The sequence below is a fragment of the Spinacia oleracea genome, chromosome 1 (assembly GCF_020520425.1).
Source record: "Spinacia oleracea cultivar Varoflay chromosome 1, BTI_SOV_V1, whole genome shotgun sequence".
Taxonomy (NCBI): domain Eukaryota; kingdom Viridiplantae; phylum Streptophyta; class Magnoliopsida; order Caryophyllales; family Amaranthaceae; genus Spinacia; species Spinacia oleracea.
The window spans coordinates 116,992,757-117,020,562 of record NC_079487.1 but is presented as its reverse complement, the minus strand read 5'-3'; the positions used below and the strand labels follow the sequence as shown (position 1 = coordinate 117,020,562).

The 27,806-nt window shown below is 38.5% G+C and overlaps 4 protein-coding genes across 6 annotated transcripts; 2 read left to right on the top strand and 2 right to left on the bottom strand.

Moving 5' to 3' along the window:
- Positions 1-1,648: 1,648 nt before the first annotated feature.
- Positions 1,649-4,505, top strand: LOC130465635 (protein FAR1-RELATED SEQUENCE 5-like). The gene is made up of 3 exons (XM_056834471.1): positions 1,649-2,918; positions 3,078-4,222; positions 4,308-4,505. Exons 1-3 carry the CDS (start codon positions 1,649-1,651, stop codon positions 4,503-4,505), a joined length of 2,613 nt encoding a protein of 870 aa, XP_056690449.1.
- A 7,253-nt stretch (positions 4,506-11,758) lies between these two features.
- LOC110797577 (uncharacterized) lies at positions 11,759-14,388 on the bottom strand. Of its 2 annotated transcripts, XM_056834860.1 has the most exons (10): positions 14,253-14,388; positions 13,766-14,125; positions 13,619-13,648; positions 13,408-13,523; positions 13,096-13,288; positions 12,907-12,996; positions 12,647-12,799; positions 12,467-12,570; positions 12,303-12,381; positions 11,759-12,207 (listed from the first exon to the last, which is right to left on the bottom strand). In XM_056834860.1, exons 1-10 carry the CDS (start codon positions 14,343-14,345, stop codon positions 12,094-12,096), a joined length of 1,332 nt encoding a protein of 443 aa, XP_056690838.1. In that variant the 5' UTR covers positions 14,346-14,388; the 3' UTR covers positions 11,759-12,093. The 2 variants fall into 2 exon arrangements, with proteins under 2 accessions (XP_056690838.1, XP_056690837.1); XM_056834859.1 differs by having other exon boundaries at positions 13,619-14,125.
- LOC130465634 (uncharacterized) lies at positions 14,381-15,896 on the bottom strand. Its single transcript, XM_056834470.1, has 4 exons — positions 15,801-15,896; positions 15,535-15,699; positions 14,661-15,407; positions 14,381-14,572 (listed from the first exon to the last, which is right to left on the bottom strand). The coding sequence occupies exons 1-4, from the start codon at positions 15,894-15,896 to the stop codon at positions 14,381-14,383; spliced, it is 1,200 nt and encodes a 399-aa protein (XP_056690448.1).
- Positions 15,897-18,039: 2,143 nt separating this feature from the next.
- Positions 18,040-27,697, top strand: LOC110803228 (uncharacterized). Of its 2 annotated transcripts, none has more exons than XM_022008723.2 (4): positions 18,040-18,684; positions 19,330-20,160; positions 20,860-21,978; positions 24,728-27,697. In XM_022008723.2, exons 1-4 carry the CDS (start codon positions 18,462-18,464, stop codon positions 27,349-27,351), a joined length of 4,797 nt encoding a protein of 1,598 aa, XP_021864415.2. In that variant the 5' UTR covers positions 18,040-18,461; the 3' UTR covers positions 27,352-27,697. The 2 variants fall into 2 exon arrangements, with proteins under 2 accessions (XP_021864415.2, XP_021864416.2); XM_022008724.2 differs by having other exon boundaries at positions 18,054-18,684; positions 19,344-20,160.
- The last annotated feature ends 109 nt before the right edge of the window (positions 27,698-27,806 follow it).

Sequence of the window (27,806 nt, the reverse complement as noted above, 5' to 3'; positions counted from 1 at the left end):
CAAGGAGGAGAGAGACAATGTGAGTATTAAATACCTCAAATTCAAAAATTTTGAAATCTGAAATTTTTGCCAGCAATGAATAACGGAGTCCGTTATTTCCAAGTGGGCCTCTCTCTTTTTACGGTGAAAATACCATAATGCCCCCACTTGTGTCCAGATTGGACACAAGCCATTATGGAGCAAGACTTCCTCTCCTATATATACCTCAGCCCATAATGGCTTGCGTCCAAAATGGACACAAGTACCATTATAAAAATATAAACTGCTTAAAATTTAAAGGAGAAGTGTCCAAAATGAGCTGGAATGGTACTTTTGCACCGTAACGGGGAACGGGATGTGCTGAAATTTGAGGGGGGAAATCATGGTGGGAAAATTTCGCCAAATTGCAGGAAAGATTTTCGCGAAAAGTTGGAGGGAAATATTTCCACGAAATTCCTTCGAAGGCAAGCGTTCCTCTGTTGCTTCAACAGGAGAGAGAAAGAAACCAGAACAAAATCAGAGAGAAAGATAAGGGGAGATGGAGATAAGGGAGTACCAACTTATAGAGAACCCCAATACTCCCAATTTTCAACTGATTGAAAATGTATTTGAAGTTTGGTTCTTCATTGAAATTAAAGTCGAAATTCAAAGAGTATTAACTTGAAGATGAAAATGTATTCATAAATGGAAATGTATCGATTTATGAAAGACAAAATATACTACATTTGGACGTAACAAGTACCATTGATTAACTGGTAAAAAAAAGAATATACTGTATGTGTACCAATATAGATATTGGTACTATATATGTACCATACTTTAGATATGTAACAAAGAAGTTAACATATGATACTAAAAACTTAGGTTGGTACTTCAGTTGTACCATTCCGTACCAGATTTTAGGGAACGGTATGATATATGTACCAAATTTACGACCCGACATAAATTCAGGTATTTTATTTATACCAAATGTGAAATGAACTATATTTGGTATTAAAATAATACTATATTCAAAAAAAATTATATTTGGTACGTATTATGTACCATAATAATTTTACGAAGAAAGTCAATAAGATAATACGAAATCTTGAGAATATTTTTTACCTTTTCAAGGTCCTATTGTCAGAGGAGATTGGTTCCCCTTATTCCGACACGTTATTGGCCTGCCAAAATATCCCAAAAAAAGGGGGGAAATTATGGAAATAGAAGGGCGGGAAAATAGAAAGTACAGTGTAAAAAGAATTTTAGGGGTTTATTGTTTTAGGAGAGATAAAGAAAGCAGAGTTGAATTTGGTATTCCTACAAAAATCAACAGTTGGTCGCACATCATTGAGCAAGTTTAAGGTATGTGCTTGTCTTAATTATGTAAATCAATATATGAATTTTGCATATTCAATTAATGAATTAGGGTAATCAGTTATTGATAAATTGCAATTAAGTTTTGTAATTGAGCAAAACAAATTATGAGCAAAACAAATTATTGGTAATTTGTAAGAATTGAGGCATGATTATTAATTAAGTGTGAATTATAATAATCTGTATTGATAATTAAATAAGTGGGAATGTATAAGCCTTGAGAATAGATAATGATTTTTAGGTACTGAAATAATCTTTGTTAGGGTTTTGAAAGGGGTTTTTACTTAATTGAAATGTAAAATGTTGCAGAAATATGGTTGAATTTGTTGGGAATGATAATGAGGATGTAATTGAGGATGTAATTGAGGAAGTACACATTACGGATGATGAAGAAGAAAATGGAGCCGATGATGATGTAGTGAGTCCTCCATTTGTTGGGATGGTATTCCAGAGTTGGGAAGAAGTGGATACGTACTACAAAAGGTATGGGAGACAACAAGGATTTGGCATACTCCGTGCTGCAGGGTCGTATGTGCAAAAGGGGGGGGGGGCAAAATCTAAGGAACTGAGGGGATACTTGTGGAAGTGTGAATGTTATGGTCGTGCAGTGTATAGGCGTCGGGTTGAGGGGAAAAGGGTTTACTCAACTAGGGATGAGCTTGGCACCAAAAGGTCAAAGAAATGTGATTGCCCTGTTCTAATGTATTGCAACAGGACCAAGGATGGGGAATGGGTGGTTAAAAGGGCAGTTAATGAGCATAAGAACCATTGTCCAACACCGAGGAAATCTAGGTATGTTCCTAGGTATCGACAGGAAGACATCACCTCTCTTGTAAAGAGGAAGTTGTTTAATGACTACAACTCGGGTGCTAACGTTCCTCAGATATTTAACTGTCTAGCTAGCGAGAGGAATGGAGTTGAGAACGTGACATTCACCAAAAAAGATCTTCAAAACATCATTGCTAGGGATAAGGCAGAAAAGATGAAGGAGGGAGATTGGAATGCAATGTGGAAGTACTTTAAAGCGATGTCTACTGACAATGAAAATTTCTTTCACAAGCATAGGGTGGGTGAGGATAACATATTAAAGGATGTGATGTGGGTAGATGCTAGGAGTAGAGCTGCTTACGAAGAGTTTGGAGATGTTGTAGTGTTTGACTCCACCTACTTAACAAACGAGTATGACTTGCCATTTTCTAACTTTGTTGGGGTTAATCACCATGGTCAAACCATTCTGCTTGGGTGTGCATTGTTATCCCATGAAGATTCAGAGACCTTTGAATGGTTATTTACCGAGTGGTTGTCATGTATGTCTAACAAAAAACCCATTGGTTTTCTTACTGACCAAGACGCTGCCATGAGGAAGGCCCTACGAGAAGTAATGCCTGATGTCCGACATCGATGGTGCTTGTGGCACATACTTACCAAGTTCAGTCACAAACTTGGAAAATACAATGACTATGAGCTGTTCAAAGTTGAGCTTCATAATGTGATTTACAACAGCCTTACCAAGAATGAATTTGAAGTGCAATGGACTGATATAATCAAGAAGTATAAACTGGAGGGTGAGATTTGGCTTGCAGGTAATTCCATAATTATACTTTTCATTATTTCATATATGGTACATTAATTAAAAAACCATATGGTACATTTTCATGTAGACACACATTTTCCTGCAGAAAAAACAGACCTTAAGATGTTCAAGACTTGTTTATGTTGATTTCCTTTTGCTACTATTTCAGGATTATACCATGGAAGGGAAATGTGGGTGCCTGCATTTATGAACGGGATGTTTTGGGCTGGAATGAAGAGCACTCAAAGATCCGAAAGCATAAACAGGTTCTTTGATGGGTTCGTTGATAAGCACACACGATTGTTTGAGTTTGCTCCATTTTATATTAAAGCAGTGGAATCTAGAGCTAACGATGAGCAACAGGCTGATGCAGCTGACCAAAGGGCAGTTCGCCCGTTGGCCACCCAATTTAGTGTTGAGAGAGCCTTTAGAAAGGTGTACACAGATGCAAAATTCCTCGAGGTTCAAGAGCAGTGCAATCGTGTACTGTACCTTACTTCTCTTGAGACTACTATGGTGTCAGCTGAAGTTGCACATCATAAGCTGGAGGACAGAGTGTGGGTGTTGTGTAAGGAAACCCGCAAGGAATTTTCAACAAAGTACAGGCGGAATTATATTGTGCAGTTCAATTTGGAGACTAAATTGGCGGAGTGCGAATGCAAGCTGTTTGGAAGTGACGGTATACTTTGCAGGCACATTATAAAAGTGTATGACATGCATGACATTCAAGATGTCCCAGATGTTTATATTCTTCGTAGATGGAGGAAAGATGTGTCAAGGAAGCACTCGCGCGTGAAGGTGGTGTACCATGATCCAAGTAAGACCGAAGATGTCATGAAGCATGATAAATTAATGCTAGCATACGAGCCAATCAGTTTGAAGGCGTCAACGAATCCCGAGTGCATTAAAATTGTGATGGATACATTGAAGGTGTTGGAGAAGCGGTTGGATCAACAGTTGATTGGTGTGGAAGATATGGATGCTGATGAGACACAGGATGATGTTGGTACTCCTGGTTTGTCTCAAACCAACAAGAAGAGGGCAACTACTCCAAAATCTGTTACCAATGGGTGCAGTCAAACCAAAAACAAGAGGACCACCAAAAGTACCCCTAAGTCTGTGAACAAACGAAACAAATGTGCAACACCTCCTGATAACGTCAAGGTGAATGATCCTGTGGCAAGAAATAAACCACATAGGACACCAAGTTGTAGGCACCGTTCTTGTGTTGAGCCAAAAAAGAAAACACCCATAAGGAGAAGGAGAAGCAAAACAAATGATGTTGCTGGTTGCTCACAGGAACCTCCCACGCAGGTATTACAAATGTATTTATAGTACTTGTTTCGTTGCAGTTCATATGTCCAAACCATTAACTTTGATTTGACTTATTCTTATTCAGGGCGCTGATGATGTTGAGTTGACACACACTTCTGCTGGGGGTATTGAGATGTTATCTCAAGATGGGTCAGTTGGGTATTTCACCAGCATAGTTGGAGGAGATGATGTTGGTGATGTTGGTGATGTTGGTGATGATGGACTTGGACTTGACAATGTTGATGATCTTTTATGCCGAAATTCTCTTGGGTGGGATAAGTGATTTTCGAAGTCAAAACTATGAAGAGGAAAATAGGTTTAACAATGAAATTGTTTATGTGTTGTTGTTCATTTCAGATATTTGAATGATCTATATGTATGTGTTTCTGTGTATGTGTTTGAATGGGATAGAATCTATATTTATGTGTTGTTATTACCACAACTTTGCGATCCTTACTGTCATTCTTCAAGACTTAAAAAGTACTAATAAACCTAATTTGGTACAAATACTGTACCAAATACAGCACACATAACCCAATTTGGTACAAAAATTCCAAAATCTTTAACAAAGATACCCTAATTTGGTACAACAAATGTAACAAATTCAACATGCGTGGGCTGTATTTGAATAACTAGGGTACCAATTTTTAAAAGTCCCTAATCCATACTTAATTTTTAAAAGTCCCTAATTAGTGTGCAGTAATCCATACTTAATTTTGTTGTATTAAATCTATGCCCTTCCATTACGTTTAATGTGTAGAACCGACATGTACAAATGAAATACCTAACCCTAACCCTAAACCCTCAAACCCTAAAGTAATTACCTATAACCGATATGTACAAATGACAACGGATCTATATCGATTTTCTTTTGTAAGCAATTCGGTTGGTGATGCGGGAATTCATTTCCGATTGATTGGGAGAATATTTAATAATTCCCAATTCATTTCCGTTTTCGAACAAATTTGTAATGTATCCGATTTTGACAATATATTTCTATTTCTGAATAAATTTCAATTTCCGGAAATATTTCCGAGGACTCCGGCAATATTTCAATTTTCAAAAATATTATCTGATACGTACCATGTTTCCGTTTCCGGCAACATCTACGTCTTTGATAGGATACGATCCATATTTCCGTTTTCTGGAATACAACCGGCCTCTAGCTAGGCATACGGTTCACCAACACTTATTAGACTACTTAACCTTAAATGGATACTTGGGCATTATTTCCTTCACATAACCCTTAGTAGTTTCGAAGCATTAGGGTGCGTTATGTTCAACTTATTTGACCTGAATTTATCTGAACTTATCTGAACTTACACGTTTCCACACCATTTTCGCACTTTTCTATAAATCATTAATTAAGGTTCAAATAGTAAATAATAAGTAATAATAAATTAATAATATTTAATAATTAATAATTAAAAAATAATAAATAAGTCGTTGAATATTGAATAAATAAGTCGTGCAAATAGTAAGTGTAAAGAACATTAAGGAATGTAGGTAGTAATAAATAATTATTAATACATAATAAATAATTATGTAGTGAATAATTGTTATTAATTATTAATTATTAAGTATTAATTAGTACTTAATAATCAGTAATTATTAAGTAATTAATAATTACTAATAAATAATTAATACTTATTTATTAATAATTAATAATTAATTGGAACTAATTGGAATTTATCTAAAGTTATTGGAACTTATTGAAACATATTGAAACTTATCTGAATTTATCTGAACGAACTTATTGGACTTGAAACTTATTTTTATAAGGTACCCTTAGTGAATTTATCTATGTACTGTTCTCTATGTCGAACGAACTTATTGGACTTGAAACTTATTTTTATAAGGTACCCTTAGTGAACATCTATGTACTGTTCTCTATGTCCTTTATTGTAATGGTACCTAGCGTTTGTATAGTTTTGTTAGATACTATCGTCATTTGGTACTTATACTTTTATAAATATGATAGATACTGGTGAATTTGGTACGTTAAATTTTACAAATATGTCAAGTTCGTACTTTGCCCTTAAAAAATGATCCAACCATTGGGGCTTAAAATTGTCCTTATAGTGTTTTTTTTTATGGGCGGGATATTTGACTAACACTTAAATTTCAAAAAAGTTATTATTCAAAACAAAGACACTTGTCGATTCGACAGTACAAATAACTTAATATTAAACCCATATTTTAATTTAAAAATAAAATTATTATAGGAAAATCCTTTCTCTCTCCTGTCATTTCTACTTGTGTATTTTCTCTCTCCTGAAGTGTCGCAGTTCTTCGACTTCCCCACTCCGACTTGCCTTGTCGACGGCGTTCACCAAATCCACCACCCAGGTATCAAAGTCGAAATTTTCTTTACAATTTCAGTATTTCAATTTGAATCACTACTTGTTCCCAATTCAATTGTTCCCAATTTCCATTTAGGGTTCCCTAAATAGAATTAACAAATCCATATTGAATTTTGTATGAGTTTTTGTCGTTGGTTGTATGGTGATTTGACAGTAGTACATAGTAATTGTAGTAAAGTTTATGAGAAGACCCAATTCAAAAGATGTTGTTTATAAATTAGGGTTCCTAAATTAGGGTTCTTACAAATTGAGTAATGTATGGTTAGTTTTTGCGTTCTTTGTTGGGGAATTGACATCAGTATTGAGTAGTTGTACTCAACTATTTCTAAAGGCCCAGTTGTACATTTCTCGTTTCTAAATTGGGTTTGGTAAAACTGAAGTGCTGTAGTCAAATTGATTACTGTATGGTACTTTTTGTGTCCGTTGTTGGTGATTTGAGATGCATATATAAAGTACTTGTAGTTACCCATTTTGCGTAATGTTTGGTTTTTTTGTGTGTTTGTTGTTGGTAATTTGAGATGAGTATAAGTATTTGATTTTGTGTCCCTATTTATTATTTTCACAGTGTCATGAGGAAGGGACTAGTTCATAGGCATACGAAGAGAAAAATGGGGAATAATGTCATTGAATATGAGGGAACTTCAAAGTCCAAATACAAAAAACATAAATCCTTCGAGGACTTTGGGGATGATGAACTGTGTAAGTACTTCACCAGTGACTTGAGTGTACTTCCTATTCATAAACCGCCAACGAAAAAGAGTAGGGCGGTCGTAGATGAAGATTCGTACGAAGACGAAAGTCAAGATGAGGGTGATGAAGACTATGAAGCTGAGGAGACTAACTATGATGAAGTTGAGAATTCTGATGAGGAGTACGATGAAGTGCCAGAGCGAGAGACACATCCAATTAAGAGGGGATACAAACAACAAGTGTCTCGGAAAGTATTACCCAAGCAAGGTCTGAAAAGGAGACGACTTCCTACCCCAAAGCCACGGCCACAGGTAAAGCAATGCAGCAGGAGTGAGTCATTGTAATTGGTTCCCCTGTTGATTGGTGAATTCTAAATATATCTGTTATTGGTATTCAGGAGCAGCAATACGTTGTGAGAAGAACCAAAGGTCTGTCAGGTCTGTCAAACGGGGAACAAGTTAAGAGGGAAGAGTTATGTGTTGCGACGCAACTACAAAAATGTCGCAACAAGGTTAGTCAGTGAACTTTATCTAAATGATGAAACTGTATTCATTAAAACTAAGTGTCCCATTATTCATTTCTAGTTGTACAGGAATGTTTTTTATATGACCATACGCTTTTCATGTTTACAGCAACCAGCGGTCATTTGCCGTGTTGATGCATTTTCGAAGTTGATCAAAAGGTTTGATGCTTCTAGAATTGAAGTTGTTAAACAAATGGGTTTTGGTGGGATGCTAATGTTGAAGTTGACCCAACTCTCGCGACAGTTCTGCTATTGGTTAATGACTAGGGTGGATGGAGTTGCCCAGACCTTGGTTGCAGGTGATGGCAGAGTCTTACCGTTGTCTCCAACACAATGGAAATGCATATTTGATCTCCCAATGGGAGGTAAGACGGTTCCCTTCGACGTGGTTGATAGTCCGGCGTTGGTTGTTAAGGCTGCGAAGGTGGCTCGGAAATTCTCAATGGTGAATGGGGAGGGAAAGGAAATGGTTTCTTTACGTTCAGTCATCGATGCGTTAGTCGAAGAGGATGAAGATGGCAACGTCACCCAGCTAGAAACCGAATCGGCCCGTAGCGAATTCCGTACTGCTTTCTTGATGGCGCTCTTGGGTCTGGTCATATGTCCTTCGACTGATGGATCATATATGTCTAAGCCCTTGATGCAAGCGTGTACTGTGGCAGACATGTCAATTGAATATGATTGGTGTACGTTTGCCCATGAGTGGCTTATGACTAAGTCTTCTGAGTTTGCTGAGAAGTTTGACAAAGCTGGGTTCGTGGCGGGATGTGGTGGTTGTACCCTGTTCCTCTTGGTACTTTTCCAAACCTTTTTTCCCCATAGTGAATGTTACTTTTCGTATTATTTAAATAATTTTTGATTAAACATTTTGGTGAACAGATATTCTACCTAGATCATTTGAACAGGCCTCCTCTGTCGTGGAACGAGTTCCCAAGGATAGGAGTTTGGACAACTGAGCATGTCTTCCTGGCTAGGGATTTGGACAAGAAGGAAACTGACGACTACGGAAAGCTATCAGTAAGTTGATCCTTTTACAATGAATCACAACACAACATTAAAATCATGTGTAGCAAACTTATTCTGGTTATTGGTTATTATTTATGGAAATGTTTAATGTTTATTGTGGCAGTCACTGGACATTGCATATGGGGAACCACATCCCCGACTCGCCAGAGACAAAATTACACCCATCTCGCAGGAAGATGAAGATGAGGATTGCGAGGATACAAGGCTAGTAAATAATGTATGTAATTCATCTACGCATTTATATTTTTACATTGTATAAATCGTTCGAGTATACACACTAAAATTTGGTCATCTTCCATATATGGTACAGATTATGAAGTTGATCACACCTTACCTAGAGAGGCTGGAGGAGAAGATTGATAAGTTGCAAACGGCACGGGACAACACAAGACCCTTTGGCTTTCCCATACATGACCAGTTCCATATCCATTCTCCGGCTCATCATTTTGCTGACGATATACAAGATCTTGATCTTGGTTTGAATCAACCATTCACGTCTCTTGAGCAACTGGGAAGTCCAAGGATAATCAATCCAACCTCACAAAGAACCCAAACAGAGCAACAAGAGATCAACAAGAAGATGGCCGCTGTCGACGATATGTTGCACATTGACAATCACCATCAAGTATCAGGTACTGATGTCATTGGCAAAGTTGCAAATGAATCTCTTCAATCCGTATTAGCACAACGTCATGAAGAGTATCATGCCAATAACGAGAATGATCCTGGGAACAATAAGGAGTTGAATCAGGACGACCCATTGACTAGTAAGGAGTTGAATGAGGATGCGCGTGACAATGATGAGGAGTTGAATGAGGATGCGCGTGACAATGAAGAGGCCGCTGCTGGAGGAGGAGGACCAAGGAGGAGGAGGAGTTTAGGACACCGAACTCATATTCCATCTGCAACAGTATTTTCGGGAGATTTCGTGTCTGGTACAAACCAAAGGGTCACAGGTCCGGTTAATGACATCACTGCGTTCGTTAAGAGATGGAAAGATTTGAGAGACGAGGCTAAGTAAGTTAATCAACTTATAAGAATATGATCCCATTTCATTTAATACCTTAACTAAAGCAGTCCTGTTTTGCAGTCCAGGACAAGTCATGATTACCTGCGATGGCAGGAGTGCAACCCAAAGAGAATGCTATGGGGTCTTGCATACAAGAGCGAGGGTCAGTGCTGACTATGTAAGGATGGCTTCGGAGATGTATATGAAAAAGTGGGCAATGGATTACGAAGGCAAGAGTCGGAGAATTATGCTTGACCCAACATTTGCGGTAATTACGCCTTGAATTGAATTATTACGCCTTAAATCACATTTTTTATTATTTAAATCACACTTTTAAGTTTGAATTCGTAAATCACATTTTTAATTATTAAAATCACATTTTTAAGTTTTAGGTGTTTAGGGTTTACACCAGAATATATTTATTGAACATCATTTTATATTACAGATGAGGGTAATTACGAATAAGGATCCTTTTGAACATCTGGCAAAGAAGCACGGCCAACCTCTTCGTGACATAACTGCATCCCAGATTTGTGTGGTATTTTTCCTAGTTTTAACATTCTCCTTTCACATGTTCTCTGAATAAACAAATAACTAATAATTCCTGTGGTAATATGATGGAATCAGATTTTTGTTCCTGTATTGGACGATGACCATTGGTGGTGTGCTGCATTTGAGTTGAAGGAGAAGACCATATGGTTCATGGATACTATGTACCCCAACCCCGAAGAGAAGCATAAGTCTATTCTGAAAAATATGGTATGTTTTGCTTCCAAAGTTTTTACGCCGATTGTCATTTACAAACTACAATTTCTGGGGTTGATGTGAATGCTTTACATCACAGATCCCGGCCATCGACACGATGTTAAATGTCCATGACCCCCAGTGGGAACTAGGCACAATGGGTAGTTGGGGAAGACAACTAGTCGAGCTTATGAACAACACCGACAAGTATGTGAACCAGAGGATTTAAATCATTCTGTGTGTCATTTAAAATTTATTCCCCCGTTTAATCACAACTAGTTTTCTTGCAGTCATAGCTGCGGCGTACTAATGTTGGGATGGATAAAGTCATCGGCCGCTCGTATCGTATCAAGATATGGAATGGTAAGTGGCTTTGTATTTAGCCCTCATATATATTGCTCCTTATTACCATTCATTCATCGTTGTAGGAAAATATTGTTGTGGCTCGAAAAGCGCTACTAATGGAAGACTTTCTCTCGGAATTTAATGAAGCAAAGGAGGAAGCATTGTCAGCAATCACCTGTACTTGAAAGGCATCTGATGATTCTCGTAGTAATATTATGTAACTCTTGGAAACTGTTTATTAGCCGGATTATCTAATGTTTAAGATTTGTGTCGGATTTTTTGGTGGTAATGTTTACTGCTGCTTTTGGATAATTCACTTTAATGCTATGCGGATAATTTATATCTAAGGGTCTTGTTAGTTGATTTTGGATTATTATCGTTTACTTAACTCTTTTCTTTGTAAGTGTTTTATTATTTGCCTATTATGTGTACGAAGTTTGGCAACTTTAAAATCTTATTATCACCACCAAAAGTGGGTCAAATGAAAGTCAAGTGTTTTATTATTTGCCTAAGTGGTGGTACCAAATAAGAAGTGTACGAAGTTTGGCAACTTTAAAATCTTATTATCACCACCAAAAGTGTAGCAAATATAATGGGTTTACTTGAAGTCGAAGTTCTTGGTACATCTAATGTACCAAATTCGATGTTCTGGCTACATTTAATGTACCAAATCGTGTTACGACATGAAAACGTACCAAAGTCAAAGTTCTGGTTAAATGTATTGTACCAAACTTGAATTTAGGACTACATGAACTGTACCAAAGCCAAGTTGGCAAATGTCATACTCATACCAAAGTTGACAAATGACATATACCAAAGTTGACAAATGTCGTATACCAAAGTTGACCTGCATTTCACTACCTGTGTGCATTTCACTACTTGTGTTCATTTATCTGATTGATTTCATACATAACTACAAATCAGGGATCTTAATTGGCGCATAAATATCTTATTTCTACCTGGATTCCTTTAAAACAAAAGACCCCTTAGTTCACAGTAGAAATATAAACATACAACATCAAATGTTTGGTCATAAACTAACTTCCACACAAACTTCCAAACTAACTTCCAAACTAAGTACCAGAATTCAAATGCAACAGAGTTGCCGAAATACATCCAAAATACATCCAAATTACATCCAAAAACTTAAGTTCAAGCACGTAAACACGGTCTACACACGGACTTGCCTCCCAGAAATAAGGTCGTACACCTCAGGTCTCCTCACATTCAACTCGCACAAGATGTCATCAACAGCAAGTGATACCCTTGCATCCTCTATTGCACCCTGATGATGATAGCAAATAAATATGATAGCATTACTACAGGACTATTGTTTTCAAGAACACACACAACTAAACACATGGAACTAAATGAACGTACCGGTTGGAATGTGGGAGAAATTTTGTTGCGTTGGACTATGTCCTTTATCCATGCTAGCATTACAACACAACTTGACACACTGCATTACAGTGATCAAACCATATAATCCTTATATAAACAAACCAACTTATATTTACGCGAAGCGATTGCGTTGGGTTACTTACTCATCGCTTGGTGGGACAGAAACAAGGTCAACCCCCCATCCACTCAGTCCATCCTTTACCCATGACTCGTCTTTAGAGTAAAACAGGGTGTCCAAGTACTTGAACTACAAGAATAACAAGTCAATCATATGTATGAAATGTATGCGATAATTATTAAATGTTTTTAGATACAATCATTACCATGTGGCTAATCAGACGACCGTGCTCAGACAAAGGCTCGTCTGATGTAGGATCAAGGACCCAAATCCGCTTATCCTTCATGGATAATGCAACACAATACCAATGTGTGTGCGGTGGAAGTGTGAAGTACATGTGCAACACGGGTACTACAACCTGGCATGAATTGCAAAATAGATACGATAAGTTAAATGGTAAATTAAAAATTTACCAATAATTATCACAAATGTATTTAATTTAGAATGTGATGTTATCTCACATACCACAAACATTTCCCGAATGACGAGGTTTTCAAAGGGGGCACCGAATGGGGCTACAAGAGACTGAGGGGGTTCGTTTGTTTGTACCTTAACCTGCCACAATTAGAAGGTGTACTAATTACCTCAAGATACGTTTACAAAAAAATTATCAGATCATGATAACATAGATGAGAAATACGTCTGAAAACTAACCCCGAAACCAGGTTCAAGCATTACACTTCGTCCTCTACCGGCACCCAATTCTGCCTTCCACCTGCTAGTATACATCTTACTAGCCACCTTGACGTATTCTATCCCCGTATACTCATCCATTGCTACCATTCGATACATCTGATATTTGCTTAGACATAAACCATCGAACTCAATCAACTCTGGTCCTTCATCCCTGCATATATTGATCAATTGAAGGATAATCAACTGTCGTATTCCAAGTTAAAACTTGTAAACATTAACAAAATACAAATACATTAATAATCATAATTTACTAAAAAGTTTGACATTTACTTGCTATTTCCCTGGCACTCCTTGATGAAAGCAACCAATTCCTTCTCCATATCAGTACGACTCTTCCGGGAGCTCCTAAGAGGTGAAACTCCCTTTAAAATTTCAGTGGTGATTACCTGTGCAATTTGGATATGTATATAACCCAACATTAAAATTATCTAAGATAAGTATATCTTGGATTGTTCATTCACAGTAGTGTAAGAAAATGTACCGGCTTCTGAGCAGGAGATTGTACTTCAGTCTGTAGCGTGGTCATAGATTTCGTAGGGACAGAACAATCAGAGGAAGAGGGAGCCATAAATCCAAGAACATCTGAGGTAACCGCAGAAGAAGGACCAGGGGTTATAGGATCACTCACCAAAACTGGAGAGACTGAAGTGGAAGGAGGAGGGAACCCAAAGCCTCGGGTGCCAATACCCCGAGCTGAACCAAAGGCCGGTGCAAAACCCACCGGCGACGGAACTCCAAACTGCTGTGCAGTGGCCGTAGGAATTGTGGTCGGCCTCATTGTCTGCGTACCTCCGAGAGCAGGGCAAACAGCCACACCACCCACACTACCACCACTTGTACCTCCACTTTGAGTGTCCTTCAACCCACTATCTTGTTCCCTCACCCCTACTATTCTTGACAAATCAAGTTTCATACTTCTTAAAACCTCTCCTTGGTTGTGCATTTGCTCCTCGATTCTCTCAAATCGGCTTGTTAAAACATTCAGAACCTATATACAAATTTCAATCACACAATCAGAATATCTAGTGCGCGCGCGGGACAGAAGCCAGAAACTTATAAACTAATCAACTAATAATCTAATTAAACCAAATTGGATTAGAAACAATAGATTAAACCTCTTTTGCAATGTAGGAACCCCGCATATCTCTTGGCAATCGAGGATGGTGTCTCTCGCCGTAAGCAACATCAACAGACTGGTTGTGGAACATCAAAATAAAACATCAGTCCATATATGAATGAATCATTATACTGCTGAATCACTACTAACACAACAGAAATTTTTGGTATTCCATCTCATCTGAGTTCTTCCATAGTCACCTCCAGCTTTCTTGTCTGCCTCTATCAGGGCATCCACATCAGATTGGGACCACACAGCCACCCTCGGCATAACACACCATTGCCTAGGAACAACATTCAGGTGGTCCAGGTAGAACACCTACAACATTAACCAACTTGCTTCAGAATCAAATAAGAGCTTTGCAAAATTATACACAATAAATAAAAATATTTTCAGTTATACCAACCGTCAAAAATAGGCTGCAGCCCCCCAATCCAGAAACAACTCCATGCTGATCAAACTGATGTGCAAACATTTTGCACCATATCTTTAGCCACTCTAAACAGAACGTGCACCAATCATATGAATTTGACTCCGGTGCTACCGATGCGGCAGGTAACAACCTTCCCGCCAAGGTAAACCCGTCTGTGCTTGGGCACAACACCAGCTCCAGTATAACAATCATAAAGGCTATTCTAAATTCAAATTCCTCCTCTCTTGTTACAATTGGGACAATAGTAGCCACCGCCTTACCCTGTCCATCCCTCATTCCAACTGCAAATTCCCAAGCTTTCTGAACAGAAACCCCACCACTATCCCCATACATCTGAACAATATGGTCTGCTATATTCCTATGGCGTGTGTCTAGGTTTCCATTAAGAGATGGTACAGGCTGAGTACCCATAGGCAGCCCCAAAACACAGTTAAATTGGATGGGATCCAGGCTGAATTCCATATCGCCCCCACCATAAAACACCCCATTAGCACCATCTACCCTGGTCACTAACCAGTAGGCAAATTCTGGGGACAGGTTGCGCAGTTTCACGGTGAGGAGGGCTCCAAACCCCATTTTTCTAACTAAATCCCTTCGACTGTCATCCAACAGTGACACCAACTTTGAAAACACCTCAATCCTATCATTCTCATGCATGCCTTTCCTCAGCCTGGTGGACACAACAGTCTCCGATTTCTTCACCTGAGCACCTACACTCAACTAAGATGCATACAACAATGCCCACTAAATCAAAACCATGTAAGAATTGATCATAAACATTTGTTCTGATTAATTTTCAATCACAAAATAGATATCCATGAAATAGGTAGTTAACAATTCAACAAACCATCGGTCTAATAGTAGTGGTTAAGTTATGAATACTAACGACGTCCTCGTCATCGTTGCTCTCTGTACGTGGCTCCTCCTCTCCACTAATCTCCGCATCATAGACTTTTCTCTTATTTCCACTGGAAGAACCTTCCACTGCCTTTAGTCCACATGCAGTTGTTCTCTACACACACAACACAACAAGTTTACTTATGTCTGAATATTAAAAATAGAATTGGATTAGAATTGGATTCTTCTATTTAATACAATAGCATTCTTAATTACCGTTCGTGCTCCTGCCCTTGTAGACACGCCCTTTCTCTTAACAACGTCTTCCTCTGTTTTTTTCTCCTTTGGAAGTGGAGCATTACGTTTACCCATTTTCCTAAAAAATTATAAAACTTAATGACTACAATAACAACGTAAACTAAACACAAGAAATTCACAACATTCCAAAACTTCACACTGCAATTACTTTTAAAATGCACACATATAAACATCCACACATAATTAGACCAGTAATTAGACCTAGTTTGGTACAAATCTACCAATCCAAATCTCATTTGCGATACCAAACTGTCAAACACTTTCAGTACCATTTTAGGATCAATATAAAATTATGATCCTTTTTAAAAATAATTCTATATTTTAAGTACTATTCTCCATATTATCAACACTATTTTTAACAAATTTCCAAAATTTAGGCGACATCAAATATACCAAATTTGTTCAAATATCAAAACCCAGTTACAAAACAACCATTATTCATACTCCTAATTAGGGATGGCAATGGGTCGGATCTGGATCGGGTCCGATAGGATCCAGACCCAGACCCGCTTTTTAAGAGGTGGATCCAGATCCGACCCAGATCCGTTGGGTCCAAAAAAATCAGATCCAGACCCAGATCCACTGGGTCTAATGGGTCTAGGGTCGGATCTGGGTCCTAAATGGGTCTAAGCGTATTTGTTTTCTAAAAAAAATTGTCTCTCATTTTTCTTATACTACGTAATATTTCCGCCCATTTTTTGTATGTAAACGTAGCTTTGCTTTAATAAAACCACTAAATATGAAATATTCGTTAATTTTGTTTAGGAAAAAAATCATATTAGCCTTGTGATACAATAAGTATTTAAAGTTTCTAATATTATTATTTATGTCACATCAAATAATTTTTAAATAGTTTAGTATCATAAGAACTGAATAAAGTTTAGCACGTAAAGATTGAATTATATTTAATAATTTTTTAAAAAATTATATATACGGGTTTGTGTGTCGGATCTGGACCGGATCTGGATCTTTAATTCTTGGACCCGGACCCAGACCCGCCCCATTGAATAAAGACCCAGATCCGCCCCAGATCCACAGGGTCTAATTTTTTTGGATCCAGACCCTTAAAAATGGACCGGGTCCAACCGGATCTGGGTCGGGTCTTGAACCCATTGCCATCCCTACTCCTAATTCCACCAACAGCCTACAAAACCCTAAACAAATATTAAAAAACGATTATTAATAAACGAACTAAAACATGCAGCAATTAAACCAGAAACCCTAACTAACTGAAACCCAGAAATTCTTAAAATTAGACGACTTTAACAATTAGGATTACAACCCTAAACCCTCCAATAAGCCTAAATACAATAACTTTTTAAATTTTCGATTTGGGTTTTAGGGTTTTACCTCTTGATGACAAATAATTCTTCCTCCAGCGCAATTGCTTTTCACGAATTCACCAAATTAACGAACAATCCTAGCTCGTCTTGAAAATGGAGGTGTGAATTTTTTAGCTCGTCTTGAAAATGGAGGTGTGAATTTTTTGCCCAAAATTCCCGAAATCTGAATTTCTTGCTCGTCTTCACTGCAGGAGGAGCACGAGGAAGAAGGACTGCTTTGAAGGAGGAGAGAGAATAACAAGGAGGAGAGAGACAATGTGAGTATTAAATACCTCAAATTCAAAAATTTTGAAATCTGAAATTTTTGCCAGCAATGAATAACGGAGTCCGTTATTTCCAAGTGGGCCTCTCTCTTTTTACGGTGAAAATACCATAATGCCCCCACTTGTGTCCAGATTGGACACAAGCCATTATGGAGCAAGACTTCCTCCAGTATTATATGGAATAATAGATACAACCCTATTCTCTCTATTATCTCTCCTGTTTATTCATAACATCTACGAATTTTTCTATGTTTTATTCTATTATGAATCCAATTGATCTAATTAAACATCCGATTAATGTTTACTTTTTTATTTGTAAATATTCGATTAATGTTTACTTCTTTATTTGAATAGAATTATTTCGAGTCGTTCACTCTTATCATCAAAACTTCAAAAGAAATACATCCATTCGAAACAATAACAATTGTAACATTACAATCCATTCGAAACAATAACAATTGTAACATTACAATCCATTCGAAACATTGATCTATACTAGAGGGAAAAAAAGAGAGGAGAGAGTAGGGCACACTAACAAAACCATAGAAGAAGAAGAAGAAGAAGGCGGACGTGAAAGAAAAGAATTAAAAGGAGTTAAACCCACAAACACAAAGCTTTGAGATACGCTGCACTTTCTCTCTCCTCAAAAACAAGTAATCTTCGTCTTCTCTCCCCTCTTATCGTCTCCCACTTTCTCTCTCTTCCCTCAGCAAACCCAACCCAACCCACCTTTACTCAGTAATCACCTACACAAGATTTTCCCACAAAAACCCAATCTTTTCCACCTTCCTTTCCCACACAACCCCAGCAGCAGCACTAATTTAAGAGAGAGAAAATTCTGCCATTGCAGCCCACCTTAATTTCTACACAAGATCCACCTCTTTTGTTGCTGTTACAAAAGGATTTGAGTTGGGTTTTTCTGGGTTTCTTTCGAATTTTTAAGGGTATAGTTTGTTTTTGTGAATTTTTTCTGATTTTTGGCCGATGCGATTGGAAGAGGTGAGAGAAAATTGATGCCGCCGGAGCCATTGCCGTGGGATCGGAAGGAGTTGTTTAGGGATAGGAAGCACAGCCACGAATTTGGTGGTGGGCCGCCACCTTCGCGATGGAGGGACACTTCTTCTTCCTCCTCTTATGGCGGATCCCGGAACAACAATAACAACCACCATCACCACAACAACAACGATTTCTCCCCTCGTTGGGGGTTTCCTTCCTCCGAGTTTCGCCGCCCTCCTGGTTAGTCTCTTCTCTATCCTCTTATTTTCCCCGTTTTTTTTGTTTTGCTGTAGATTAATTGAGAAATTTGAATCTAGGGTTTTCTTTTTAGGGTTGTAAAAGGTTGTATAGGATAGTGTCGGCAGCCCTAGGTCAACTTGCCCCAGGTTTATATCTGGGGTTTAGTTTGGTTTTCAGGCGGTTTTTTAAATTTTCTGGTCATAATTCCCCCTTAGTTGTAGGTGATTTGGTTTTTTTCTTCCGGGGATGTTTTGGGTTTGAGAGGATTTATCTTTCTCTAGGGTTGATTATGATAAAGTTTTGTTTGCCAGACAGTTGTAGGTCAGTGAAGATATTTTGAGACCGTTTGTTTTGTAGAATATGCTAGTGTTCATTTAGAATGACCAGTTACCGGTTATTCTTCAAGGCGGCAGTATGTCTGTTGGGGTTGTTTCAATTCAGCTCATATTGGGGTTGTATAAGCTGGATTCTATGGTTAATCTGTGATTTTGCGGTAGCTAGGTGGGGTATGTATCGATTTGCTGGTTGGTTGTTTAGGATTACTTAGCCCAGCTAGTGCAATTTTACTTGACATGTGTTTAAGTAGGTTGATTGCTTTCTTGTGTTGATACCTAGTTTTTTTCTTCTTAAATTTATATCCTGAAGGTCATGGTAAGCAGGGTGGATGGCACATATACCCTGAAGATCACGGGTATTCAACACCTCGTTCAGGTGATCGCTTTATGGATGATAGTAATATGTTTAGACAGTCGGGGATGCGTGGAGACGGAAGATATGGTAGATTTTACAGGGAAGGTCGTCCCTTTGGCCAGAGAGATTGGAGAGGACATTCTTGGGAAGCCAACCACCATCACAGTGGTCCAGCAAATGGAGTAGGCAGGCCTCATAGTGTTAATGATCAAAGGTCAGTTGGTGATTCACCTGTGCGTGCATCTCATCCACATTCAGATCCTCGTGATCAGTTTCACACAAAGGATCAGATTGATAAAATGAGTGATGCCAATGGGTCTGGCATGGGCCAGAGAGTTGATAGGGATAGTTTGGTGGGATCTCTTGATTGGAAGCCTTTGAAGTGGTCCCGTTCTGGAAGCTTGACATCAAGGGGTTCTGGTTTTAGCCATTCGAGTAGCTCTAAGAGTATCGGAGGAGAGTCTAGTGATGTGAAGGGTGATTTGCCCCCAAAAAATGTTTCCCCTGTTCAATCTCCTTCCGGGGATGCTGTTGCTTGTGGGCCCTCTGTTACTCCTGAAGAAACATCTTCTCGGAAGAAACCACGGCTTGGATGGGGGGAGGGGCTGGCTAAGTATGAGAAAAAGAAAGTTGATGGCCCGGAAGACAATGTTAACAATGATGATAATGCGGAACCATCACATTCAAACCCCTCAAATTTGATTGTCAAGAGTCCAAAGATAACAGGTTTTTCTGATTGTTCATCACCTGCTACGCCATCATCTTTTGCTTGCAGCTCTTCACCAGGTATTTAACTTGTTCATTTCCTTTGTTGAAGTTTGATTAGGTACTTATTTCTCAATCTTCAATTTGAAATCAAATTTGCACTTGTTTCTTGTGTTGCTTCTATGACATCCTTACATCCCTTTCAGATTCTTGAAATTGAATTAATCTGCTGGACACATAATCATTGCATAGAGTAACGGACCTTGTGTCCCTGAAATTGTTTTGAGAAGTCCATATGTTTATTATAAATCTTTTGTCTTTTCTTAATATAGCTGATTAGGTGTTGGATTTTTAAAGTACAATACGAGAATCATTTTCATTTATGATTGTTTGAGCAACGAGGTTAATTCTTTCAAGTTTTCAATTCACGCTGTTGCTGGTGCTATAGTCGTTCTTCATTGAGCGAAATTTCACTCCTCGACTCTCTTACCATCACTGAAATCACGATTGCTACTGATATTTAGTTATTCTTCTTGATGTGTACAACTGCAATTTTTCTTTGTGTCAACACGAGTATGCAGTCCGTATCATGTTATTGTGTTTCTGTTTGCGACTTTGATTAACTAGTCAAATTGAAATCCGAATCTATGGAGGTAGTGGGAGTCCCCCCCGCCCCTTCCGCCGTGTTCTTACTGATGTCATTTTACGTTGTCCTTTTGGCCTCCTATCAATGAATCTAGATTTTTATGTTTACGTTTTTGTCATATTGAATTGTGACAGGGCTGGAAGACAGGACGTATGCGAAAACAGTAAATGCTGGTGGTGACACTAGCAACTTCAGTGTCACATCAATGCCTATTCCGGAGAGTCATCTTGAAGAGTCACATTTTAGGTTGGAAAAATTGGAACTGAAGTCAATCTCCAATTTAGGCTCCTTGCTCACTGAATTGCTACAGGCAGATGATCAATGTTCTATGGATTCTGGTTTTATGAGATCCTCAGCTTTCAATAAACTGCTGCTGTGGAAAGGCGAAATCTCAAAGACATTGGAGTTGACCGAAACGGAGATTGATTCACTTGAAAATGAATTGACAACATTGAAGTCTGGAAATGCTCGGAGCTTTCACTGTCCTGCATCTTCAAATTCAGGACCTGCAGATTATAGAGATGGACCAATTGATGGCCAAACTGTCTTCCCCAGACCACATCCTTTGGAAGTGGTTTCAAATGGAGATGTTATTTTGGAAGACGGACTTCCCTGTGATAACGCTGGCGGTGTTCAAGCTGAAAGCAAGGATGAGGATATTGACAGTCCTGGCACTGCCACGTCCAAGTTTGTGGAACCTCCTATTCAAAAGCCCGTCTCATGTGATGTGTGCAAAAATCCTTCTTATGGGGAGACAGGGTTTGTCGAATCTACCCAAAGCACAGCGGATGTTGGGACATCTTGTCAAGGCCATGATAGAAGCCTGGTCCAACTGAATAATAGTACTGCAATTGGGATTGAACACCCTGGTGTGTGTGATTATAAAGAGGGAAATATATGTGATACGATACTAGCTTCTAATAAGGAATTTGCTAATAGAGCTGCCGAAGGGATTCTTAAGTTATTGCCTAATTGTGATTATTCGATAGAAGCTAATAGAGTATCTTGCATGTCTGCTGATTCCACCATTAAAGAGAAGTTTTTGAGAAGGAAACGGGCTCTCAGATTTAAAGAAAGAGTAATATCACTGAAATACAGGGCTTTTCATCATCTTTGGAAGGAAGACTTGCGCTTACTTTCTTTGAGAAGTCATCGTACTAAACCCCTGAAGAAGCCAGATCTGAGTTCACGTACATTGCAAATTGGGAGTCAGAAACACCGGTCCTCCATACGTGCACGTTTTACTTCACCAGGTAAAGAGAAACTTACAAGAAAACACTGTTTCTAATGTGGCTGTTAATTTATCTTTTCTTTTATTTTTATTTTTAATGCAACCACTTGGCATTTGGCATAAACGGAACACCTGCGGTTAGACTTATAACTTATAAGTCAAAGGAACAATTTAAACAACAGTGTTGGAAATACTGTTCTTTTAGTGGGAATTGTGTAGATTATATGGTTAATTGGAGGAATTGAATTGTGAAATAATTTGAAGGGCTGACAGTGGAACTAGTGCTTTATGTTATCTTTGGTCAAACTGCAAGTTTTATCTTTAAGTAGGATTAGTTTCTGTTACTATTGTGATTTATGCATTTTAATACCCTGTTGATTGGCTACTGTTGTCTCTTTTTAAGAACAAAAGGGTTACCAAATAGGGAAGAAACTTACTGCGCTTATGTTTTGATCTTGGCAAATCGTAAGAAACAAACATGCGATCTGCAGTTGGTTGTGTTGTGGATTATTTTGTGGTTAGTTTAAGGAAAGACTGAACGAAATATCGATTTTCTGGAAATTTACTGGAATATGTACATAAAAAAGATGAAAAGTACTATAAGTAGCCACTTCCAGGAATAGGTGCTGTAGGCATTACTTATTTTCTAGTTTGTATTATTCTTTCTCCCCACCTTCTGTTGGAAGAAGAAGGAAGTGTAAGTATAGTGAGAATGTCCTTAGCGCTAGACAATGGACCTCGAATCTATAATTGGTTGTCATTTTCACCAGTGGAGTGTGGTTGTCTTGATTGGGAATTTACTTCATTTAACCCCATACTCTTGTCTGTTTTCTGATATTTCCAACAAATGGATCCTGTCCGAAGGTAACTGGCTAACTGCCAAATGGGAAAAAAGGACCCTCTACGTTCTCAAGTAGTTGTTCCCGTTGCTTTTTCCCGGTCCACAGTATTCACTTTTGCCAATTATATCATTAGTTACATATTTCAAAACCTTTAGACAGTTGATAAATTCAAAGTACACATTAAGAAAGATCAAACAATATCCCATATGACTATTTTTTAAATATACCTTTAAAGAATACGGTTAAAGTTTTAAAGTTCTTAAGTTTTGACCATCAAACCCAACTGGAACAACTATTTTAGAACAGAGGGAGTATTAAAGTTAATGAGAAAACCTATTATGTTAAGTAATTAGGATATTTATTGAAAAACAACAATGAAAAAAATTAAACCAATGAACCCCCCCTCCCTTTTTGGCCACATGTTTTTCGTGAAAATCTTACTCCCCATCTTCAAAAATTCATCCCCATTGCTCCTTGGTGTTTCACTAACACTCTAAATTCTCAACTGATGACAGCACAATCATAACCACCACTAATACCCAATTTCATATAAAAACTCGCCGCTACCACCACAATCACCGATTCACCAGGACCAAATCCTATGTCGCCCTCTTTCTCGACAGCTGCAACAGGCCAGCACCTTGGAGGGTGAAAGAGCTAAAGCATCTCAAGGGAAGTTTGCGGGTTTTTCATGGGTTAATCTTCTTTGTCTTGTTTTTTAGAAAAACCAGATCATATATGTCTCTCTTCTCATTTTTGTTCCCCAATTCACAAGGAAGTGGGAGATTTGCTACACACTTAACCAGTTACCTGAGTCATCGAGTTCTGCGTAAAGAGGAGAAGAATAAGGGTAATCGAGGCAGAAGAAGTGGAGATTGGTATAGTTTCACTGGAAAAAGAAGGTAGCTGGTGTGAGCAGCAGTTTGGGGGGGGGGGGGGGGTGTTGAGCCTTGAAGAGACAAAGGGAGGGTTTTTGAACCTTTTTCCTCTATAAATTGTTTAATCAGAAAATTTCAAACTCAATACTCAAATTTAACGAGGTTTTCCCACTTGGGGTTTTACCTCTGGAAGGGGTCAGTATGTCACTGTTACATCAGAAAATAGCCTTAAATACATGGTTTTATGGGATAATGTCTTCTTGGGATTCAGTAATTAGTAGTTATATACTTACATGTCTTTAGTAATTACTATTTGCATATCCTTGATCCATTAGTTTGCAGCATCTCTGGCTACTTGTGGTAGAAAATTTTAGCTTCTGATGGAGAAGATGCTTGCTCAGGGAAATTGAATGGCCTGGTATCTTGGATTAGAAAAAAGCAGTTGCGTACTTGCATGCACTGTGTAGTTAGATTAAAGGATCTTTCATACTTTTAAGGTTGGTGCATTACAAGATATATGTAGCCAGATAAATTTTCTTTTTGGTGATCTGATTCATAGCTGCATGTGATAATACTTCCACCGTTCTTTTCACTTGCAACACTTTCCTAAAATAGAAATATCATAATACTTGCAACACAGTTTAAATGGGATATTTTTTAATATTCAATGACATATCCTCACTTTAGTCTTAACTTCTCACGTATCAAAAAAAAATGGAACTTTCCATTTATGCCCTAATATAATTCAGTTTGATTCCGTTTTCTTAAAGTGTGTGAAAAGGTTTGTGTTGCAAGTATATAGACACAAAGGAAGTATATCGTGAGGATGATGTGCTGCTTTTTTATTGGTTGAATGAGTGATGGATGGATCAGTTGTAAATCAAGCATACAAGTGCTTTTCACCAGTTTCATGTTTTATCTTTCTGGACCACTTGTTTACGTCATTACATGATATCTCGAGGAGGTGCTTTATTGCTTTTTGGGTACAATTCTTTAATTTTTTCCCCCGTGGTATGTTGACCTAATTTTGAGTTTTGGATTTCTTTTGCAGCTGGAAGTTTAAGCTTGGTTCCGACAACGGAGATCATTAATTTTACAAGCAAGCTGCTTTCAGATTCCAATGCCAAGGTTTACAGGAGTGGTTTGAAGATGCCAGCCATGATCTTGGATGAAAAGGAGAAGATGTCGAAGTTTGTGTCGAGCAATGGATTAATTGAAGATCCCTGTGCAGTTGAGGAGGAAAGAACTATGATTAATCCCTGGACTTTTGAAGAGAAGGAAATTTTCATGGATAAGCTAGCTACTCACGGGAAAGACTTTCGAAAGATTGCTTCATTTCTTGATCATAAGACCACTGCTGACTGTGTTGAGTTCTACTACAAGAATCATAAATCAGAAAGTTTTGAGAAAATCAAGAAGCTAGAGGTGAAAAAGATAGGGAAGCCTTTATCTGCTGACACATATCTGGTGACATCTGGGAAGAAATGGAGTAGGGAGATGAATGCTGCTTCCCTTGATATTTTAGGTGCAGCTTCAGTTATTGCTGCTGAAGCTGATCAGGCCTTGGAAACTTCAAAGTTGCTTTCAGGAAAATCAAGCAAAACGAAGTCTAGAGGGCCAGCTGTAATAATTGAAGCATCTAATAGTTTCTATGGTGCTGAAGATGAAAGAGAGACTGCAGCAGCTGATGTATTGGCTGGCATCTGCGGTTCGTTATCATCAGAGGCAATGAGTTCCTGTATAACTAGTTCCGTTGATCCTGGAGAGGGCAATCAGGACTGGAAGCACCAAAAGGTTGGATCTTCTATTAGACGGCCTTTGACACCGGAGGTTACGCAGAGTGTTGATGATGGTACATGTTCAGATGAAAGCTGTGGAGAGATGGACCCTACTGACTGGACAGATGATGAGAAGTCTTTGTTTGTACAGGCATTTTCATCTCACGGAAAAGATTTTTTGATGATTTCTCGATGCGTAAGGACAAAGTCAAGGGATCAGTGCAAAGTTTTCTTCAGCAAGGCTCGAAAGTGTCTTGGTCTGGACACTTTACCCACTGGATCTGGTAGTAGAGGGACTCATGCAAGCAATGATACAAATGAGGGAGGAAGTGACACTGAAGATGCTGGCATTGTGGAGACAGGTTCTATTGTATGTAGTGACAAATCAGGTTCTAGAATAGATGAAGACCTGCTGCATGTTAATCAAGATGTTTCAAAGCCTGAAGTTACGGTCGCTGAGTCAAACATCTTGGAAGAGAGTTGTGGTCCAGGACAGTTAGATCATAAAGATGCTGGTTTGGAACTGGCAGGTGTTATAGATCCAATTGCTCGTGGTAGGGTTGTCGACGTCTTGGTTAAGGACTCGGCTACAGTTGTTAATACCCAAAGATCTGATGTTCAGTTGATGATCCAGGATGACAAAGTTGAGGTGAATCCAGCAATTTATAGAAGTGGTGCTGAGGTTGCGCCTCATGATTCAGGCGCTGCTAAGGATGTGGAATCTTCTGGAATATCTTCTGCTCCAGCCGAGTTTGCAAGTCCTGGAGATGGGTTGTTAAAACCATCAACGGCTGGGGATAATGTTCATCATCTTCAGTCTGGTAGTTCTGTAATGAATCGAGGAGGTGAACTCTGTCGTGATTTAGAAGGATTCCCATTAGATTTGTCAATCAAGGCAGATTTGCATGATGTTATCACTCACACTGTGGGTGCTGAGAGTATTGAACATTCATTTCAAGATTCTTTTCTCAGAAAGTGTAGTCGTTCTATATCTCACAATTCAGTTGCTGAGCTTCCTCTCCTTGAACAGAGTAAAGATGAATTTGGGTCCAGCTGTTCTTCAAAAGCAGACAAGCCATGCAGAAATGGTAATGTGAAATTATTTGGAAAAATTCTCAGCAAATCATCTTCACTTGATAAACCAACATGTAATACTGTGCTGAACGATGAGAAGGCCAAGCACCATTCCTCTTCCGGTGGCAAGTTTGATGTGAAGTTGGCTGTGAATCAAGATTTAAAAGGGAATTCTACATGTTTTGCTGAAGACCATAATAGTTTTATGGGTTTAGAGAATGTTCCAATTAGGAGTTATGGTTTCTGGGATGGAACTAAAATACAGACTGGGTTTCCAACATTGCCTGATTCAGCTTTGCTGCTGGCCAAGTATCCAAGTGCATTTTCCAACTACACAATATCCTCGCCAAAGCCAGAGAAACAGACCGTGGCAGCAGTAGCAGTGAGTAGTGGTAATGAATGCAATATGAATGGCGCTTGTGTTTTCTCTCCAAGGGAGTTCAGCAGTAGCAATGGTGGTAGTGTGATAGATTATAATAATGGTTCAAGGAAGCAAGAAGGGTTGCAGCATCCATTCAGACTAGAAATGAAGCAAAGAAGTAAGGATGTTGTTGTGTTTCCGGAGGTGCAGAGGAATGGTTTTGAAGCTTTACAGCAACAGGGGAATGGTATAGTAAAATTGAATGTTGTACAGGGAGGAGATAATATTATTGGAGGTTCATGCAGTGGGATTTCAGATCCTGTGGCGGCACTGAAATTGCATTATGCGACTCAACAATATGGTAATGGTAAAAATGGTAATGGTAATGGTCATGCAGTAAATGGGATTGTTAGGGAAGAACCTTGGAGGAGTCAAGGAGGAGGAGGAGATGTAGGGAGGTAGTAGGAAAGGTCAGTGGTCTTTAATAGGAAGGGCCCAGGGGTGGCAAATCATCTTTGTTTGCCACCAAGTTGTACATTAGGTTTTTGTATTGTTGAATTCATCTCCTTTGTTCTACCCAAAAAAGATTTAATTTAGGTCACACCTTAGATTGCTTGTAATATTGCAGGGTTTGCATTTGTTGTATTTGATGGAAGATGACAAAAAAATAATCTGGGAAAATTTTGGGAGGTGAGGAATTCATAGTTGTCAATCTTACAGCCTCCTTCCATCTTCAACAAATCTGTTCTGATGTTTTTGTTAATATGTAGTACCAAGTTCAATGCAAGAGGTCGTGAGTTGGCTGTCAGTTCTTTTGTACTATTCTACTTATTTCTGCATGGTTGAAAACTCCTAGTTATCCTGATTCTAAAGCAAAACAATCATTATACTTCCAAAAAACATGAATTAAGATTAAC